The sequence below is a fragment of the Oenanthe melanoleuca genome, chromosome 21 (genome assembly GCF_029582105.1).
Source record: "Oenanthe melanoleuca isolate GR-GAL-2019-014 chromosome 21, OMel1.0, whole genome shotgun sequence".
Classification (NCBI taxonomy): domain Eukaryota; kingdom Metazoa; phylum Chordata; class Aves; order Passeriformes; family Muscicapidae; genus Oenanthe; species Oenanthe melanoleuca.
Genome location: NC_079354.1, coordinates 2533639 through 2553362, shown reverse-complemented (window position 1 = coordinate 2553362; position 19724 = coordinate 2533639). Strand labels below are relative to the sequence as shown.

Genomic DNA, 19724 nt, shown 5'->3' with positions numbered 1-19724 from the left:
CCAAACTTTGGAATCAATGGGATCCAGCACCCAAAAACTCCTGCTCATCTCTAAGACTGTATTTGCATACTCACCCCTTGACACCAAGCTCCTGTCCAGGGGAAAAACACTGAGTAAAAAGGAAAGCCTGTAAGGATTTTTTTTTACCTTTAATCAGAACTCCAGCAAAAGCAGGGTCCAGAGAAGAAGAGAGTGCAACCTCACAACTGTAAGTAACTTCTCCATTTGTGCTGCTAAGGGGGTAGGATACAAGTCCTGTAAAGAGGACCTTTCACTTGGTACATCTCTTCCTGGTTGTTGTTCGGCTGTCATCCTTCTGGCCAGCAGTACTGCTTTTATTGTTAGAGCAGAGTGTTCTCTTTGTTGATGGCACAGGACCAGCTCTTTGTTGTGACAGGCTCCACATCCTCCACGTGTCCTGAAATGAGCAGCAGCTGCAGGCAGGGCCCCTCCGTTCAGCAGGATCCTTTGTCCTTGCGCCGGAATGCTGTGAGCTGCCACCACCTTCCAAAGGCCTGAAAGGGGCAAGTGGACAAATCAAACACTCAGGTTACCCTTGAGGGGCTGCAGCCATTCTCACAGAGCCATAAATATAGCTTTCCTTCTAGCAATGGCTCTGCCAGCTGCATCACCCTTCACTCAAAACCCTTCCCCATCTCTCCTGGAGCCACTATGTGGCATGCAGAGTACAAATCAATGTGAGAGAAGAAAGACCAATGCTCCCTCTGCCCTCTTAATTTCAGTACCTGCTCCTGTGTCCTTAAAGGAGGACCTAATCCTGCATGAATCTTTGGGAGGCAGGTAGAGGAGCAAACTGGATATGAGTTCTGAGGCTTTGCCTGCTCGCTCAAATTCATAGAGATTTGCTTGCCCCTGGGTGCAAGTCAGTACAGTCCTCCTGCACTGATGTGGAGCCTGTTTCTTCCCTGAGTGAAGCCTCAAGAGGCAGGGGATTAGGGGATTAACATCACTAATAACAGCAGGGAAGGGGGCACATGTCAGGGAAATTGACTCCTGACACAAAGCTTTGAAAAACACCCATAGATGAACCCATGTAAATCTGGAAGCTTTTTTCCTTTTTTACTGGCAAGTCCCATTCCTTGATGTATTCAACTTCTCCCTAAGCAAGTGCATTGTGCAGAGAGAGAGATACAGGGAACACCAGTTGTCTCTTTGGGGTGCTTTTTGTACCACTGACGTCCACTGAATTGAAGAAGGCATAAATGCTTACCTGAGACAGGAGGCTCCTGGCTTCCTCCTTTAAAAGATTCTGCACCACACAGCTTTGCAAATATCTTCGTCTCCACACCCTCCAGGCCTTTTCTATCAGTCGCTGCTGGTCCTGCCAGGAAAAGAGGCAGCACACAGATTAACTGGGCTCTGGCAGGCAAATGACCTTCCTTCCCTCCAGTCCTACTTAGTTCAGTTGCTTTCCTGAGTCCCTCTTGAAAGACCTTGCATTGGTAACAAACAGAGCAGACTAATAACAGAGCTCTTGCTGAACTACTCTCTCCAGCACAGTGTGGCTAAGTCCCAGTGCCCTGGGGAAAGGACAATGCCCCATTGTGCTCCAGCACAGCTCCTCAGTGACTATGGATATGCTCACACTGTACAGGCATCATCTGGTTATCAGGGCAGGCCAGAGCACATCTCACACAGCTAATATCCAGGAACCAAGCAGAACATGGGTATGAGCAGAAGGGGAAGTCAAATGACAGCTCTTGGTAAGCTCTGGACACCAGTGGATGTATCAGGAACACAGGTGAGGGCAAAGATTGTCATAATTTCTGTGAACTTTTTCCACAGTCTACAGACAATAGAGACAAATCATTTCACCTTCCCATCTGTAAGGGCAAAGGACATTGGATCTGTGGATATGCCAGTCTGTCAAGCTGTCATTTCAAAAAGAACAATGGAAAAACTAGTCACAGCAGTAAACCAGGATTTCTGGTGCATAGTGGTACTTGTTAAACCCCCAGGTCTCATCTCCTAGGTTGTGAGGCTACAGGCAGAGCAGGCTTGCCCAGAAACAACAATCACTGCCAGCCCAGTGGCACTGGACACTCACCAACACCTGAGCCAGTTTCAGCACCCTGCTGGCTTCCCTCCACTGATGCCATCCCCTTGCCAGACTGAGCAGTTTCCGGTCGTGCTGGCACCGGCGCAGTACCACTGTGTGATGCCACCACCTCAGATATTTCCTCCTGCAGGAAAAAGATGCAAATAAGCTTTACCAGCCATACAAGGGAGCCCTTCCCTGATGGTATCAGCAAAAGGAAGCCCAGAGCGCTCCACTCCACTTACCCCAGCCACTTCTTAGCCCACTCCTCCAAGTCCACCTCTGCTGTGTTCTCCTGGATCCCTGCATGTGCAGGGGGTCCTGCTACACCAGGTCTCTCCACCAGCCCTTTAGCCCTGTTTTGGCTCCTGTAGATCACCAGCCAGCGCTGAATGGCACTGGGAAAAAGTCCAGTTGGTGATGAATCTTCTTCTCTGCCTCCTCTTCTTTCTAAAAAACAAAAGAGGAACACAGGAGCTAACCTTGGAGCTAGAGAGGGAGACATCAGAGCTGCCAGGAGTCCTTAGTCCATCAACTCCTGAATACAGAAGAAATCCACTGAGTTTGACTGCCATGAGCTCCTGCTCCCCAGGGGAATCCCAGTAATTAATCTGGTAAACACTAATTCCTCACACCCTTCCCCCATCACTCACACTCCCCAAGTGGGTCTGTTAAAGGAAGAGAGGAGGGAGAATCTTACTCGTGGACCAAGACAGAGACATCTTCCTCTTCTTCCTGACACCTATGAGGGTACTGCACTGCCGTAAGCACTGGGAAAAGGCAGCTGCTCTGGTCCAGTAGTTGCAGGCCTGCAAACAGAAATAACACAGCTGCAGCCAAGAGTAAACACAATGCACACAAGCACAGACACAAACCAGTCTTAGAGAGATAGGCTCACAGCTCTGCAGGTAGCTTAATGTGCTAGACCCCAGGCTGGAAACTGCACAGATGAGATCCCAGCAGGACTGACTCAGCCCTTCCAAATCAATCGACCTCTTTGTAGTTTGCTAGCTGTGAGTCTTTTGAAAAAAGCTGCAACTCTGACAGCTCACTCTGCTCTGCAGGAACAGTGATTATCCCATCTTATCTTTGAGCAGAAAGGAAGGAGTGCTCTCATCTCTCTGGTCAAAATGTCCCCTTTCCTTATTGCTGTGCTCCATATGGTTGTTGCAATCAGTGCCAGATTATGGTGATGAAGTTGTGTGCACAGTCTGTGAAGAATCTCACAGCAGGGACTAAGCAGTCACCACAAATCAAACCAGGTTTTTATACAAGCCTTGTCACACTATCTCAGTGCCTCATGACTCACTGAGTTAATAATAGCTGTCTCATAGGGACCTTTATCTTCTCTTACTTGTTTGACAGTAGCTGCAGACCCCAGGCGCAGGGCTCGCTGTCCTCTTGCAGCCACTCGCCAGCGGTGACAGGCTTTACCTGGAGAGGGCTCCTGCCACTTGTGGTTTCTCCCTCCTGCCACTTGCTCAGCTCTCAGGAGTTTGTCCCTCCACTTAGTAAAGCTTACAGCCAGGAGACAGTGCTCTCTGACTCTTTTAAAACAAGAGAGGGCTTCACGCTGCCTCAGTCTGCATGCAGTGACCTGGGCCCAAGTGACAAGGCACCTGAAAAACAGTTACAAGCACAGAAAAGAAGCAGATGCCTAAAGTAACAATTCCATATCAGACCATATCACCTTCTCACCTGCCCTGCGGTGTCCCACACAAATGGCCAAAGCAAGCCAAAGAGCATTCAACAAGAAAAAAGCCTGTTCCTATTATTCCTTCTGCAATCAAGATTTATGCACTGACCTCCATGCTATGTATTTTTTCCAGTGCCTCATCTTTGGAAGGTGCAAGGTCAGACTCTTCAACTATCTTTCTGCTGAAAATCTGCCCTCATTTTACTTCAGGTTCCCAGCACTGTTAGCTCTCACTTACTCAAAGCACAAAGAAACTCCTTCCCTCTGGCCATTTTAGCATTTACTCCTCTTCAAAGGCCTCTGCAAACTGAATCCAATCTTATACTGTGCTTTTCCTTTGCCCACAAAACAAATGTTTTTCCTAGGCTGCCTTGCACATACTGGATTCCCCCCACCAAAAAGAAAAAAATTAATTAGTTAGTCTTCAATCTATCCCTGTGCTACCAACTGACCAGAAAGACAGTGCTTGATGAAGGCTTTTTCATTTTTTCATTATGGGATGACAGTAAAACTGCTAAAACCCCCTTCAGCATGGAACCCAGCAGATTCCTGAAGTCTGCTTGCAGCATTTATGACAGCTACTTGTTGGCAAGATTCAGATTTTGTTTCTTGGCTGTCACAATCTAAGGCCCTGTGTATGTGGGATGTACAACTAGAATCTTTATGAAGACAATTTTATACCAAAAAATATACAACTTCAGGAGTTACTATTACCAGCACTGTAAATCTGCACCCACAATAATCTCTCTGTGTCTTGCAGGCTGATGCACAGGAGGCCAGGCTCCCTCTGCAACCAGAGAATCCAATCTGCTTTTAAATCCTGATTTATCATTTTGGCTCCTTGCTCCATTTGGACCTTCATTATGCAAATCACCCCACTGCACCACAGGGCAGGGGTGTAAATATCCTGTGCCTGGCAGGCTTCCTGGAAGATCAAGGGAAGCTATTGCAGGTTATCCTAGCATGAAAAATGCCCCCCTCAGAAGAGACAGAGCTCAGCCTGTACCATATCCAGGTGAGAAATCAGAAGCACTCTCTCATCAAAGACTCAGAAGGAAGATTAATGGTAGAGACATACTCTACAGGAAGGAGCAACATTAAAGGCTTCTCCCAAATACAATTCCCATGAGGGAGCTACACAGATGGATTTGCAGAGGAAAATGCAATTGGGTGGGGTAAGTGCAGAGGCTAAACATCACAGCCACCAAAGTTTCACTGGGTTTTTAGTTGCTCTTTCCTCTGCAGATCTTTGTGTCCTCTCAGTCTGAACCTGCAGTTCAAAAGAAAATCTGCTAGGGCCAAACCTGCACTTTTCATGCCTTAAATGAACCCTTGGTATAAATAATCTTATTCATTCTCATCCTCTTAAATTATTTCAGAGAAACACTTCAACAATCCTGGTTCACTACAGCTGGACACTTCACTTCAGGCAGGCACTGGCCTCAAACAACAAAAATCACAAACAAAACTGTTTTTAATGAGAAGTCCACTGAATGCAATTAAGAGAAAAAAGAAATTAATTTCTTGTGTTTTCAGGATCTGCAACATAAGAATCAAAGAAAGACTTCAGCTTCACCTACATTGTAATAACACTAAGATGAGTATCATGGTTTTCCCTTCATAAGCTTTATACTGCTTTGCTGCAGGAACAAATTGAACTCAAATTTTCACATTAAATTAAAATCAACACACTGTGTTCAGAATCCTAAAAGACTCATATTTGTAAACAGATCTCTGTAAGATCTCTGCCCACTTTCAGCAAACACTGAAGTGCAAATGAGGCATTCAGTTTTTAAACTACACAAATTTTTTTGCAACTCCCTCTCACTTAGTGCACAAATACCACCCTGCATAGCTAAGACTGAATACAAGTTCTGTAAGGAAAAATGAGGGGGGTGTGAGGCTTTAAGTAAGAGACCCCTTAATATAGACACATCCTCAGAGAAGTGCTCCTACAGAAGCTCCATTTATTCAGGAGCTATCCATACTTTCAAACCCAAGCTCTGCTCTTAATACAGTGGATACTACTTCAAAAATTACTTTTCATGCAGAGTTTCCCTTGGAAATGCTTTGAGAGCAAGAAACAAACCTGTGCAGGAGAAAACGTTCCCAGAATAAAACAGCATATTGCTGCTTCCTTGTTTGGTGATACCATGTCTGTAGAACCAGCCTTTTCTTCTCCTGGCAGCTGTGCCAAGCCCATTGCTGCTGCAGATCTCTCAGAGCTCGCTTCCCTGGGAGAGAAACACCTTCCTGAGCTCAGCCCAATGACTGTTTCTCCATTGCAGAGTCCAGACAAGAGCAAAGAATAAATGTGCTGCAAACACCAAATGGGATCCAGCTTGCTAAGATTTCCTGTCCTCTCTTTAGCAGCTAAAGAGACTTTTCAATGCACTTTGTAGTTTTTTGTCTGCAAGGCAGTCAGACCTTCTTTCAAATTTTCCCTGCAAGAGTTCACAGATTACTTCCACTCTTATCTGCAAGTCAGTTTTCCATTAAAAAATTGGGAGTTTTTCTTCCCTGGCACACTTAGAGCATATGGAATTCCTTGAGGGAACAGGATTGTTAAACCACCCCAAAAGATACACCCTGTTCCCACAAGCAAAACCTGACTGCTTGGTCTGAGGAGACATGTTCAAACCTGGAATACTGCATGAACTCTATTTTACTCCCCAGCTGCTAAAATACAGTGCTTGAACACTCTTTTGGTAGTGCAGGTAGAAAAGGAGCATCTTCCCTAATATAAAGCAGTACAAAACAGCAGGGCACATGTCCTGCTGATAGCCAGAGGAATGCAGTGACACATACTGACTCCTGGACTAGTGTGTGCCTTTCCAGAGGAGCAGTGCACAGAATTACAGCCAAAAGTGTGACTTCCTCCATCCCAACCATTCCCAGAGGTTCTCTCTTCTATAGACACAAGTGCTGCAGTGGGATGGGGTAACTCACTTTGCCAGCAGGAATGCCAAAGCCACAGAGCATCAGCAGTCATCTGGTGAACATGACACCTGAATCTCCGCTCAACTTCCACCTTCTGGGCCAGTCTCCTTTTCCACAGGCTGAAAGCCATCTGGCAACAATGAACTCCATGTTTTAGGGCTGCTGCTGCTGCTTTTTGGTTCTTATTTTCCATGACCCACTGGTGCCAGCTGAGAAAGGCTCTGAGAAGGACAAAGGTTGCTGCACTGACTGTAGGAACAACTCACAGATACACACCTTTGTGACAGAAAATTTAACAACATACACAGGAGGAAGTTTTGGAAACACATCTGTGTCCAAAACAGATCTATCTGATCTGTCAACATCCTTTCCCCATTAAATGTCAGGGGAAATGATGAACAGGACAAGCTGTTGGGAGTAAAGTCTTCTGTCCTGGCTGTGCCAAGCCTGTTGTGCTCTTCAGCTTTGGAATCAGTGGAGAGCAAGCTCAGTTCAGTGGATAGGAAGTTACCAGGACTTGTTATCAGCAGAGCTATCTCGCATAGTAATTTTGAAGCTGGAAAAAGCCCAAAATAATGGGCTGCAAAACTCCCACTGAAGAAAAAAAAATAGCTAGAGGAAGAATTTTTTCCTCTTCTTTTCTTTTTTTTTTTTTTATTTTTTTTTTTTTTTTAAATAAAGCAAGTGTAAAGCTTTCAAAACAGAGAGCTTTAAGAAACTTCTGGAGAGCATGATCCCTACCGAGACAGCCGAATGTGCCTGCAGTACTGCTGGGCCTTTACATGATGTTGGGCTCGAGCTGACCAGACAATGAAGCACCTCTGCAGGCAGTATTTCTCTGCTTGCTGCCAGCAGCTCTTCATCTCCTTCTCAGAACTGCAGCCCTGTGATCCAGAAAGGCAAAAAAGGCCTTGAACTGCTGTTACATCAGTTACTCCATACAGCTCAGCCATCTCTCCTTGCCACTGTGACTTCTGTGATTGCCCAGCTCTGTTGCTAACTCACACACCCCACATCAACACCCAGACACAAAGGTCTAACACATCCCCTTTAAATCCTTGACACCTGCCCTACTTCCACTAAGCTGACAAATGCTAGGGAAGAGTTACCCTAAGAAATGCCTCAATCTTCCAAATCTTGAGAGAGAACAAAAAAGACAAAGTAGCAGTGAGACCTTCCATATGTTGATATCAAAACCCAAAGGCTCTTTGCTAAATTTGAATATGCACCAAACACTTGTATATTCAAATTTTACACAACACTTTCTAGCCTCACCTCTCCCCATGCAGAGTAACTGGTGAGAGGCTGGGAATTATTATCTGGACTCTGCAGCACCAAAGTCTGGAACAGATTTCCCACAGACCAATGTCTTCTGCAAGACAAAAGTGTTGGGTGAGGAGGGGAAAAAGGAAGAAAATAAAGTCCCCTGGAAGGATGGTGTGACATGACATGAGGAATTACCCAGAAGAAAGGAATTCAGCCAGTCCACACAAGGGGTCACTCTGACCAGCATCCCAAAAAGCCAGTCTCCAACTCACCCAGATCCAGGGAAGGAGGTCTGCAAGCACAGCTCCCCACCCAGCTCAGCTGGCAGCTCTGTGCACTGGTGGAGTTGCAGGAAAGAACTGTGACATGACACGTGTGTGACATCCTCAGCAGGCAGAAGGGAGGAGGAGCCGTGCTGGCTGCTGTCACTAAGACTGCATTCCTGCAGGTATGAAGGGAGGAACATGCTGTGAGTGTCCTCACAGTGCAAGAACTCAGCTAACAGCTCTGACCATGCCATTTACTCCTTTTTTTATCAAGGATTCAAGCAAATCCAGAATGCATCCAAAGGAACTGCAGGCTAGCCATGACACTTCTGGAGAGCAAACATGTAAGCAGTGGGGAAGTTATTCCTATACTGATAACTTCCATCCTGACTCCAGAAATACATGTATTTCTATACTGAAAAAAGGGGAAATGGGCATATGCACTGTCTCAGTGAGGAAGCTCATTATATCTCATCCCTTCCACCTTGCAGCCACAAACAGAAGCAAGTGTACAAGAGAACCTCAGTAGTTCAGCACCTTCCCACATCTCTGAATGATGAACCAGAAAAGGCACAGGGAACATTGACTTTACACTTTCAGATTTCATTTCAGCTTCAGGACCCCACAGATTCAGGACTACATTTCAAGCACAATTTGCTGATGAAAATATCATGTTGAAGCAGAAAGTTTCCCCTGAAAAATCCCAGCAATTTAATACCTCAGAGCAGTCTAGGTGTAATAAGACCTTCTCACCTTTTCCAATGAGCTTTGAGAGGTCAGAGTAGCTGATGCACTGCTGTCAAAGCCAGATGATGTTGAGAGGTCCTCAGAGAACAGTGTGGCAAGAGGTTCCTCACAGACAGCTCTATGGAAGTGCTTAGAACTTTGCTCAATTGTCTTCAGCATGAGATACTTTTGGTGCCATAATTTCAAAATTTTTCTGAGTTTACACTGCTTCAAAGTCTGAGAGAAAGAACTGAGATAGAAGATACTGAGACAGTAAAGTTACAGAAGAACACCAGATGGGGTGACTAGCACAGACATGATGGACAATAGAAAGGGTAAAAGGGGTTCTTGCAAAAGGTTCAGAAATTCAAGTGGACACTACTAATGGGGGCAGGGCTCCAGGGACTAGCTCTTCTGCACTCACTCAGCTCTGTGATGCTCACACAGCCTTGTTTTCCACAGCAGATATACTCTCTGCAGCTTCAGTTTTTGGCAGAAGTCATCAAAAGAGTAGTCTGTTTTCTCCAGAAACTGTCTCTCTCCAGCCCATGATGTCTGACCTTCATGCCTCTTGGTCACAGTCTTGTCAGCTACTGAGCTTATAACTGCTCCTTAACCAGTTGCATAAAGGAACAAGAGATTATTTATCTCATGGCATTCCAACTCAGCCCAGCCCAACCCTCAAATTGCTTCTTTGAAAAGAAGCAAGGTTTAAGAGTTTATGTTAGGTTTATGAAGCAGAGCAACAAACCTCCCTGTAGCTTCACTGACATACCCAGAACCAGTGCACTGCCCACTCTGGTTTGTTCATATCCTGTATCATCTGAGCCCCTCTGTTTTCAGGCTGTTTCCAGTGTATCCAAGAAACAGAAGAAGGAGCATAAGCACCTCTAAAGGGTAGATTCTGCACAGACCCCAAACTGCTCACCACAATGCTGCCTCCATCGTAGCAGGAAGAGGTTCACCACTGACTGCTTATCACCTCCTCTGACCTGCAGCATCTCAACCCACTGCTGGAAGTGCTTCCTCAGTGATATTGCTCTGAGATGAGCCAGGTTGCACCTGTCAAGTGCCTTCTGCTCAACAGTCTCCTTCCATGTACTGAAGCACCTGAGAATACCAAAGGAAAGTGTTGAAAAACATATATATTTAAACTTATATGTCTTCCTGAGACTGGGTTTAGCTCAGGAAAGACAGACAGAAGCTGTCCCCTGAGCTTCTACTTGTTTATTTCAGTAAAAAGCCACTGTCATGCTTAGAGCACAGCAGCACAGTGGCTGCTCTTGGGTTTGGTCTTTCAGGACATCAAAAGTCGGGACAAAAAAGTTTTGGCAGTGCACAGGAGTCAAGTCATAACATCTCTGACCACAGCAGAGATGTTTCATGTTTCTACCCCTACTTTCATCTTTATTAACTCCTAAAACAAAAGGATAGATGGCTTTAATATGGAACAACTATTACTGTCTGGGTTGGCTCTGTTATTCCTTGGACTTTCACAGCAAACAGATTTTTCACATGAAAACCAGATCTCATCAACTCACCGGGAGACCAAGTTTCTTTGGATTTGAGTTGTCAGCATTAGAATCTTTTTCATTTCCAAGCTTTGGGAATGCCACATGCAGAAAATGTTTCGTAGCTTCTTCTTTTCCAGCAGAGCACATGCTTCCAAAAGCCTGGCTTCCTCTTTGCTCAGCAGCTCCTTCTGCAGGCGCCACAGTCTGAAAGCTGCTGTGTCGAAGGGCCACAAGAGATTGACAGGAAGAGAAAAAACAGAAGAGCTTCAAACAACTTAGTGTCACACAGCAAACATTCCCTGGCTTAACTCCAAACTGCCAGAGGAAGGACACTTAAGGAAGGCAGCTCACAGTGCTAGAGCAACATATGGTGCAGCTGAATTCATACAAGGAATGAGGCAAAATTTGTAAGACATGGTGAGTGGCCATCCTCCACCATCACAGATTCTGGCCCAGCTACTTGTAGGATCACATTCTGAAAGAGCTCAAAGCAACAACGAGACACAAACCACAAAAACTGGTGAAACAGTGAACACCTCTGGGCTGTTCCAAGGCTCTGGAATGCATGCTTACCAGCCAGCTGTCTCATGTCTCTGATTGCTTCAGCTCTCCAGCAGAACTTGTCTCCTCTCTGCCTATGACGAAGCTGTGTCCACAGCTCTCCCTCCATTCTGAAAGAGCCCCAAGCATGCTTTAACATCCAAAGAGGCACTCACAGAACAGAATCCATGGCTTTCCTCTCTTTTAGTCTCAACTTGTTCTGCCTTTGGAATTAGAAGCCTCAACAAAAGGATTTTCTTTTGACACCTCCACTGTCAAACTACTGCTAGAGACGACAGTATTGCCTCACTCCACACACTGTAGAGACACTACTACTGCTAGAGACTGTAGTATTGCCTCACTCCAACCTCATTTACACCTGTATCACATATGCAGGTGATAGCTGAGGCAAAGAATTCATACAGGAGCATTTCTGTTAGGCACTTAAATCAGACTGCAAACACTGGTGCACAGAAGCTCTGAAATAGGATTGTTTAGTTCTTAACACTGAACTACTAATTCTTGCAGTGTTTATCTACAGCAATACATCCAAGGCCATGGAAACGAGTCTGCCATCATTTGAGAAAAAAATTTCCCTGTGTTTGTAAACTTCCCTTTGTCCAAGATAACAGAAAGAGAATGCTCTCTGCTTACCTGCAAGCCTGCTCCACTTCCTTTGAGTATCCTGTTGCAAGCTGATGCTGAGCTGAGGTTGTCATAGTTGCTAATCTTCCTATTCCAAATACCCCTGCTGATGAACTTTGGGTATAGGAGTAAGGCTCAGGCTGCAGAGCTTCCTTCTTGCTCTGTTTTGCCACAGCTTCCTTCCACTGGAGAAGAAACCACATGATTAGAACAAACAGCAGACAGAGTATTGGTACCAGGGTCTACATCATGGAATTTCACACAGGGTACCCCTTCCTCCTCCCTATTCAAACTGGACTTGTGCCTTCTCTGACTGCACAGCAGAAAGGTCATGGCACCACTGTCCCTAGCCAGTGCTCACCCTCTGGAAGCTGGCAGCTAGCAGAGTTGATGCATGTCTCTGCTGGGCCACCTCCAGTTGTGTCCTCCTTTGGTGCAAAGTCCACTGCAGAGCACCAAAGCCCTTCTGGAGCAGCTGGCGTCTGTAAAGCTGCCTGGCTGCCCTCTTCCAAAGGATATGTCTCCTCCAGGCTTGGAAACACCTTGTTAGGATTTGTTTGTTGCACAAGTTACAGAAACTTAAAAACAAAAAAACAGAGGTGAGTTCCTGTTAACAGGAAGGAATGTTAAACCAGCCAGGAGGTGGCAATCAGGGTTCAGCCATCAAGCTGCAAAGAGGTTATTTCAAATCATTCTCTCTAAAGAATGGAAAATAAGCAATCTCACAACAAATTAAGAAATCACTGTTGCTAAACTGGTAGCTACCTCATTTACATCTTATCCACAACATTGACTTCTACCTCATGGATAAGTCTAGCTCTTGATCTTCTCTAACTCTGCAGTGAGCACACCGGAATTTGCTGCATTGAAGAGTAGCACTTATAGTACCAGCACTTCTTCATTGCTAGCAACAACCAAGGCTGAATTTAGAAGATTGCATTGAAAAGATACAGAAATTATTTTTCAGATCATGCTCCATTCTAAATGACAACCCTTTGAAAAGAAGTGGATGCAGCCCCTCAGCCAACCACAGCAGATTAATTTAGGCTAAACCCAAATGTTCTAGGGACATGGCTCCTTAGCCACTTTACAGAAGTGTTCCTCTGTTAACTACCATCACACTCATACTTAAATGCAGTCTTTTTACCTTTGCTTATTCACCTTCAATGGCCAGAAGCTGTTCTCTGAGATCTGCAAAAAGACGAGACAGTAATGCACAATTATTCACACTGCTCCACTCTGTTGAAGAATTTGTCTTTGTGGCACACATCATTTTGGATGGAGACCAGAGCAGGACTGCCTCAAGGTCATGTCTTATGTGGGATGCCTTGGACACTGCTCCCACACCACTGCTCTGTGAATATTCTGACAAATTTAGACATAAAAAGGCACAAAAATCCTGAAATCTCAGGGCCCTGCAACAATGCTCAGAGTAAAAACCAGTTGAATGCTTTCCCTTGGCATGCAGATCAGAGAATATAAACAGGTGTTTACATTCCCAAAAGCCCAAGTTGACAAGCTGGTCTTTGGGAAGAAGCATGGGGGATGGAAAGATTCATACACTGGGATGAAGAACAACTGTAAGAGATGAGATTCTGGCCATTCAGTGACAAGAAAAAACTGTAGGACAAGCATCCCCATCACTTGTACCTCAACTCTGCACCTCTAGAAAGTGGCAGAAACAAGCACAAGTGAACCTGTGAACAGAGATGCTTCACAGTGAGCACACCCTCACCTCTCTGGGCACAGTTTTCTGTGTCTGGCTCCCTTCTTCACAGCACTGTGGTTCGTTGGGATTCCTTTCTACAGAACATTCTTCAGACTGCTCGAGATTGCCATCAGCTTCCAAATTCCTCTGGCTGCTTTGATAGGAGCATTTGTTTCTCCTTCCTTCTCTGCTCATGTTCATACAATCTACATCAGAATGTTCAATAAAGCCTTCTTCAGCCAGTGTACCCAAAGGACTGGACTGGCTGCTGTCCAGTGCAGCCATTCTTCTGGCTGCTCGTGACCTGGAATCACACAGTTCTTCTGCCTCTTTGCTGCACTTAACATGAGAGTTGTTGACTTGTACAGATTTAACACTGAGCTGATGGCCTGGTCTAAACTCTTTATCTCCAGGGTGAGAAGCAATGCTCACACACACTTCTGTAGGAGTCCCACACATGGCTACACCAACATTCATCTGAGCCCCTGCCAAATCTGTCTCCAGTAACACCTGCAGACCCTCTGGGTCCAGACTGGCTGAAAGGTCTTTCTTCCAAGATTTAACACATGGAGATGCCCCATTAGATGTTTGTTCTCCTTTAACAACCTTTCTAAGAGAATTACTTTTTCTGTATGCATAAAGACTACCAGTTTCCAGAGATGGCTTTACCAGGGACTGGCTTTTGGAGAAAGGGGAGCAATTGAAGGAGGAATCTGCTTCTGTATGCACTAATCTGCCAGAGCCCACTCTAGAAGCAAGGGTTTGTGGTTGGATGTCACCTGAAATTTTGGTTCTCCATGTGTTTGAGCCAATGTATCCGTATCTGTGAGAGACAGAAAGAGGCTCAGCAGGACTGAAGTCCCTTGTCACTGCACTAAGGCTCCAGTCTTTAGCAAATGGGACACCCCATTTCAATCTTGCCTGAGCAGCATTGGATTTAACTGCAGCTAGCTGTTCTCCCATGGTCAGGATACTGGGACCTAAATCATCAGGAGAAAAGCATGAATGGCCAATGACTGGAGAAGACTTGGGCTCCAGAGGGAGGGAACCTCGTATCCCCATCAAAGCACTTTCTTGCTTAAGCCTCTGGACTGAACAGTGCAAGCTAGCAGAAATCTGTGAGGATTGCAAAAGAGGCTGAAAAGACTCCAAATTAGATGGATCAAGATTTCCCAGGGTCAGGGCTGAACTATGACAAGTGTTCACACTTTCACTTGAGCTTCTTAAAGAAGGACCCACCACTAATTCATGCCTAAGAGTGGAATCTGCAGCATGAGATGGCAAATGTGCATTGACCAGTAAAGGGTTCACAGGATCCATATGAGAAGCAGCAGAAGGCTGATGCTGTTGGTTTTCCACTATTGGTTTGACAGTCACAGTTCTTGTTCCTTCTTTCTGAATAGTGATGGTCAGCTGTGGATATGGAACAGCAACCAGATGCTTTTGCTTCCTGATGGTGTTGAGGAAAGTCAATACTCTTACTCCTTCTCCCTTCTAAAACACAAACCTCAAGGTGCAAGTGCCTCTGGGGGAGGTTCACAGCAGGGAGCACTGACAAGGCAAGACAGGGACTCTGTGAACCACACACTTAGAGCTGTGCTGCTGCAGCCTAGAGCACAGATAATTCTGCTGCAGCAAGCAGGAACTGGAGAACAGCTGAGAAGGGCAGGAGAGATTAGTCTGTCTCAGACTGGGATCTCTTCCCATCTGACAGAGGTGTGGTACACAGCTAGCCCTGTGCTGCTGTCTCTGGGCTTACACCAAGTGCTGCAGCCTCAGGCCAGGGATGAGAAATGTCTACTCGACTTCTAGTGCCCAAATACAGATCGAAATTCATGTTCTTCTGAATGTTTCTTTGCTCTGAAGAAAAAGAAGAAGAAACATAAGCAAGGGACCCCGCATATTTCCTATCTCATCTTGCCTAGTTTGTCAAAGCCCTTGGGTACTTTCCTTGTGAATTTCTCATCTCTCATCCACCAGCCTCAGTCCTGAAAGTGTTATGGACACTACTCTCTTCCTGTTTTTCAGCAGACAATCATATCTGGCACAGCAGAAGTGACTGAAAAGGACAGATTCTGTTCTCAATGAAAAACCTGGAAAACAAAGACTTCCAGCACTATACACTGCAGCCTCAGAGTTTGTTGCTAGCAAGGCTGAATTATGCCAAATTCAAGGCTACACAGACTTATTTCTTCTTGTCTGCACTAAAGGTTGAAACCATGTTTGCATATCCATAAAAGCCACTCTGTCCCCTAATCTGGAAGATTTGCAGCATAGCTGGGAGACCTACTTTGCAGTCTAGCCACTAAGTCTGATGGTTACACATGTAAGACTCATGCTGAGAATGGATTCTTAAGTTGCTACTAACAGGTAAGTGCAATTTAAGAGGACTGTGCTTTCATTCCCTCAGATTTTAAAAGCAAGTTGTCAATCACTGTCATTCTAACCACCATCTTTTCCACCTCTCCTTTAAAAAATGAAAAGGGTATATCGTATAGACACACACATCTCTATCATCTTAAAACCCCCCAGTCAATCTGAGAAGAGACAGCAATGAAATCAATGCCCATTGTCTTTTTCAAACACATTCTAATCCCAGAAAGCCTCCTGTCAAATTGCACTGTTTCTAAGCTGTGTTTATCTCATTCTCTTCTAAGAGAGCATTTGAGGCTCAGTTGTCCCTGTTTGTAACAGCTCATTTTTCCCTCTCACATGCAAACTCCTTCAGTAATCGCCACAATCTGGGGAGCAAACACAGTTCCTAAAGCAGCAGGAGACAGTCAGGCGGTGCTGCAATTATCCCTGGGAACTGCTGCTACTGCCTTTCATAGATCACCAAGGGTGCCATGGAACGGAAAGATCCCATTATTTTTTCCAGACAAGTTGAAGGTGGCAACTGCAGAGTGAACAGACAAAGCACAGCTGCCTTCCTTAGGGTGTCTATCACTGCATTAAGTATAACCACAAAATGCAGAGGACTGGTGTTCCATGGAAACACTCCTTGCATCCCAGAAACACCCAATCAACAAGCTATGTATCACAAAAGGATGTTACAATTTAAATTGCAAAAGGACATTAACCCACCATGATTTTCAGTGTTGTTTTGCTCTGTGAACACTCAAAACCTGGCTCTGGACTACCTTATGTTCAAGAGTCTGGACATTATCTATTTTCTTGATAACTTGTGATATATTTAGCTCTCCATTTCAGTTCTTTCTGCTAGGTACCAGGTTCTCAACACATTACCATGGTTATTTCAGTTCTGGAAGAAATAGCATCCTTTCAAAATCATGTTTGTCTGCCTTCTGAAATTGCTACTCAGGACTTTAACATAACAACTTTTAAGCAGTAGGGTTAATCTCACTCACAACAAGATTTTATGAAGATCTTTTTAAAACCTTTTTCTGAGGCCAAAAGAGATACTCAAGGCAAACTGCACATTTTATGGACTACAAAATCCAAGACCAATGCATTTTATATTTGTTTTTATTATTCCAACTAAAACATTTAACACATGCTTACTATATACACACTTTGCAGCAACACACAAGTGCATTAAAACCTGAAACAAATTCAATTAAGAAAATAAAAAATTAAGATTATCAAATTATTTTTGTTGTTATAAGCAAAAGGAAATAAATAGCATAGTTCATGAAAGTAAATCAAGCTCTTTCAAGCAAATGCCATTTCAGCAATACAGCAATAATGCCACACCCATAATAAGCACGTGTGTGCTGCACACACAGTGCTTATTTCCCAATCCCTGAAGACCAAGGCTGATCCATTTCATATTCCAAGTAGGGGACAGTGATTATCACTCCGAGATCACACTGCAGCTGCCTTAGAAAGCAGGTTTTCCCCAAACACTGCTCAGCATTACAAACCAGACAAACCAACGCAGGCACTCAACCTTCACTCACCCACTGCGAGAGGCACCGCTGGGCCGCACTTACCCAGTGTGAGAGGCACCACTGGGCCCCACTCAAACACTGCAAGAGGCACCCATTGCCAGAGGCTGCCCTTACCCACTGCAAGAGGCACCACTCAGCTTCACTTACTCACTGCAAGAGGCAGCACTGGGTCCCACTCACCCACTGCAAGAGGCACCACTCAACCTTCACTCACCCACTGCGAGAGGGAGCACTCACCTTCACTCACCCACTGCAAGAGGCACCACTCAACCTTCACTCACCCACTGCAAGAGGCACCACTCAACCTTCACTCACCCACTGCGAGAGGCAGCACTCACCTTCACTCACCCACTGCGGGAGGCAGCACTCACCTTCACTCACCCACTGCGAGAGGCAGCACTGACCTTCACTCACCCACTGCGAGAGGCAGCACTCACCTTCACTCACCCACTGCGAGAGGCAGCACTGACCTTCACTCACCCACTGCGAGAGGCAGCACTGACCTTCACTCACCCACTGCGGGAGGCAGCACTGACCTTCACTCACCCACTGCGAGAGGGAGCACTCACCTTCGCTCACCCACTGCGAGAGGGAGCACTCACCTTCACTCACCCACTGCGAGAGGGAGCACTGACCTTCACTCACCCACTGCGGGAGGCAGCACTGACCTTCACTCACCCACTGCGAGAGGGAGCACTCACCTTCGCTCACCCACTGCGAGAGGGAGCACTCACCTTCACTCACCCACTGCGAGAGGCACCGCTGGGCCCCACTTACCCACTCCGGGTAACTGCTGGGCCCCAGGCGCTGCCCACACGCGTCCGAGCCGCCGCTTCCTCCGCGGCACAGCCGCCCTCGGCCCCCTCAGGCCCGCGGCCGCTCCAGCTGCGGCTCCATAAGCGGCTTATCCCCGCGATTAGCTCGGTCACCGGGGCTACAGATGGCCGGGGAAAGCCGCTCTGGGCTATGGCTAATTAAAGCCGGGGCTCGGCCGGGAGAGGAGGGCTTATCCCGGGCGGGAGCCGTGCCTGTCCCGGACAGTGCCTCAGGACAAGGCGCCATGCCTTCCTCTTCCTCCCCGAACCTGCCAGGGCTGAGGGAGCTGCCCGCTCACCACCAAAACCCCAGGCATAACAGCACCCGAGGATTTTAAAAAACAAAGCAAAGCCATCTGAATGGAGCATTGCAGTTGTCTGCAACAGTCCCACAGTGAAGCCAGCAAGGCCCTCCATGCTCTGGCACCGAATCCCCTCACGCCCTCCTGAACTAGAGACAGACTCTCTTCCTCCTCAGCCAGGAGAGGGGTTTGTTTTTAGCATCACCTCTGATTTACTGCCCAAAATAGGTATCCTTGAGGCACTGTAAGATGAGTGTTACTCGTGCCTTGCTCTGCTTCCCGGAGCTCCCAAAGGTACCAAATTTTCCACAGAAAAAACACATGGCAGGTCAGCTAAGTGGGTATTTCCCATGTATAACATCTGGGAAGGCCTCCCTAGATACAACTGAGTGTGCCAACACCCAAACCCCACAGCATTAAAAGCAGTGATTTTTCTGTCTGTGGTCCATGGTCTAGGTAAAAAAACCCTGAGCATTTAAATGTCTTATTCAGGGATCTGTGCTGTCACTGTACAGTTCTAAACAGCTGAGAAAACCCATTCACATAAAGGCTCTGGAACTCCACAAGCCCCAGCAACTTCTGCCTACTCTTTCCTTCTTTGCCATCTAATCACAAGAAAAGACCAATTCCTATTCTTGTGCCCTATTATACATAAAGCCTGCAAAAAGAATGCACAACACTTCTGTGGCATTTACCATGTGCTTGGTTCAGGTACACCAAAAGATCACTGTAGTGCTTGTGCAGCAGAGTAGAGGAAGCATCTGGTTATGTTTGAAGTGATCAAAGTTGGGAAAAACTGCTTAATTTTAAAAATACAAATGGCATGCTTCTGGAGGTTAGAGCAAAGTCCACAGGTGTTGTGGTTACTGAAGAATCAAAACAGCAGCAGGTCTTGTCAAGACAAAAGTTGTAAAACAACAGTATAAACTTTGAAAATGAACTGTCTTCCTAGCACTAGAATTCTGCCAAAGCTAACATACTCATTTTCTTCTGTAAATGAATCCTGTTTGTTTGCTTCTGGGGTTTTGTTTGGTTGGTTTTCTTGTTTTAGAATCTTACCTGAAAGCCACAGAAGGATGAATTTATCGTGCAACACACCCAGTGGAACATCTACAGTGGAAATAAGCCCACCTTTCCTCAATCCCCATTTTACTGGCCCATCTTGCCACGTACACAATTATAAGTAGTATCTTTGACTTCTCAGAGTAAAGCTTAGGCTTAAAGCCATCAGAGCCCTGTAGACCTTCCCTGATAATGACCCTCCCAGAATGCCTCGCTACAGTCCCAAACCCTCAAGAAAAAGCTACGTTTTCAAATGAGACAAAAGTGACCAGTG

At 45.8% G+C, this 19724-nt stretch overlaps 1 protein-coding gene across 1 annotated transcript; it reads right to left on the bottom strand.

The window, feature by feature from the left end:
* Nucleotides 1-71: 71 nt before the first annotated feature.
* C21H1orf167 (chromosome 21 C1orf167 homolog) lies at nucleotides 72-12839 on the bottom strand. The gene is made up of 19 exons (XM_056508228.1): nucleotides 12800-12839; nucleotides 12014-12230; nucleotides 11662-11837; nucleotides 11041-11138; nucleotides 10495-10678; nucleotides 9882-10063; nucleotides 9378-9564; nucleotides 8981-9203; nucleotides 8234-8403; nucleotides 7971-8067; nucleotides 7437-7579; nucleotides 6705-6916; nucleotides 5845-5989; nucleotides 3414-3678; nucleotides 2760-2868; nucleotides 2305-2509; nucleotides 2069-2228; nucleotides 1232-1342; nucleotides 72-515 (listed from the first exon to the last, which is right to left on the bottom strand). The coding sequence occupies exons 3-19, from the start codon at nucleotides 11724-11726 to the stop codon at nucleotides 456-458; spliced, it is 2616 nt and encodes an 871-aa protein (XP_056364203.1). The 5' UTR covers nucleotides 11727-11837; nucleotides 12014-12230; nucleotides 12800-12839; the 3' UTR covers nucleotides 72-455.
* Nucleotides 12840-19724: the final 6885 nt, after the last annotated feature.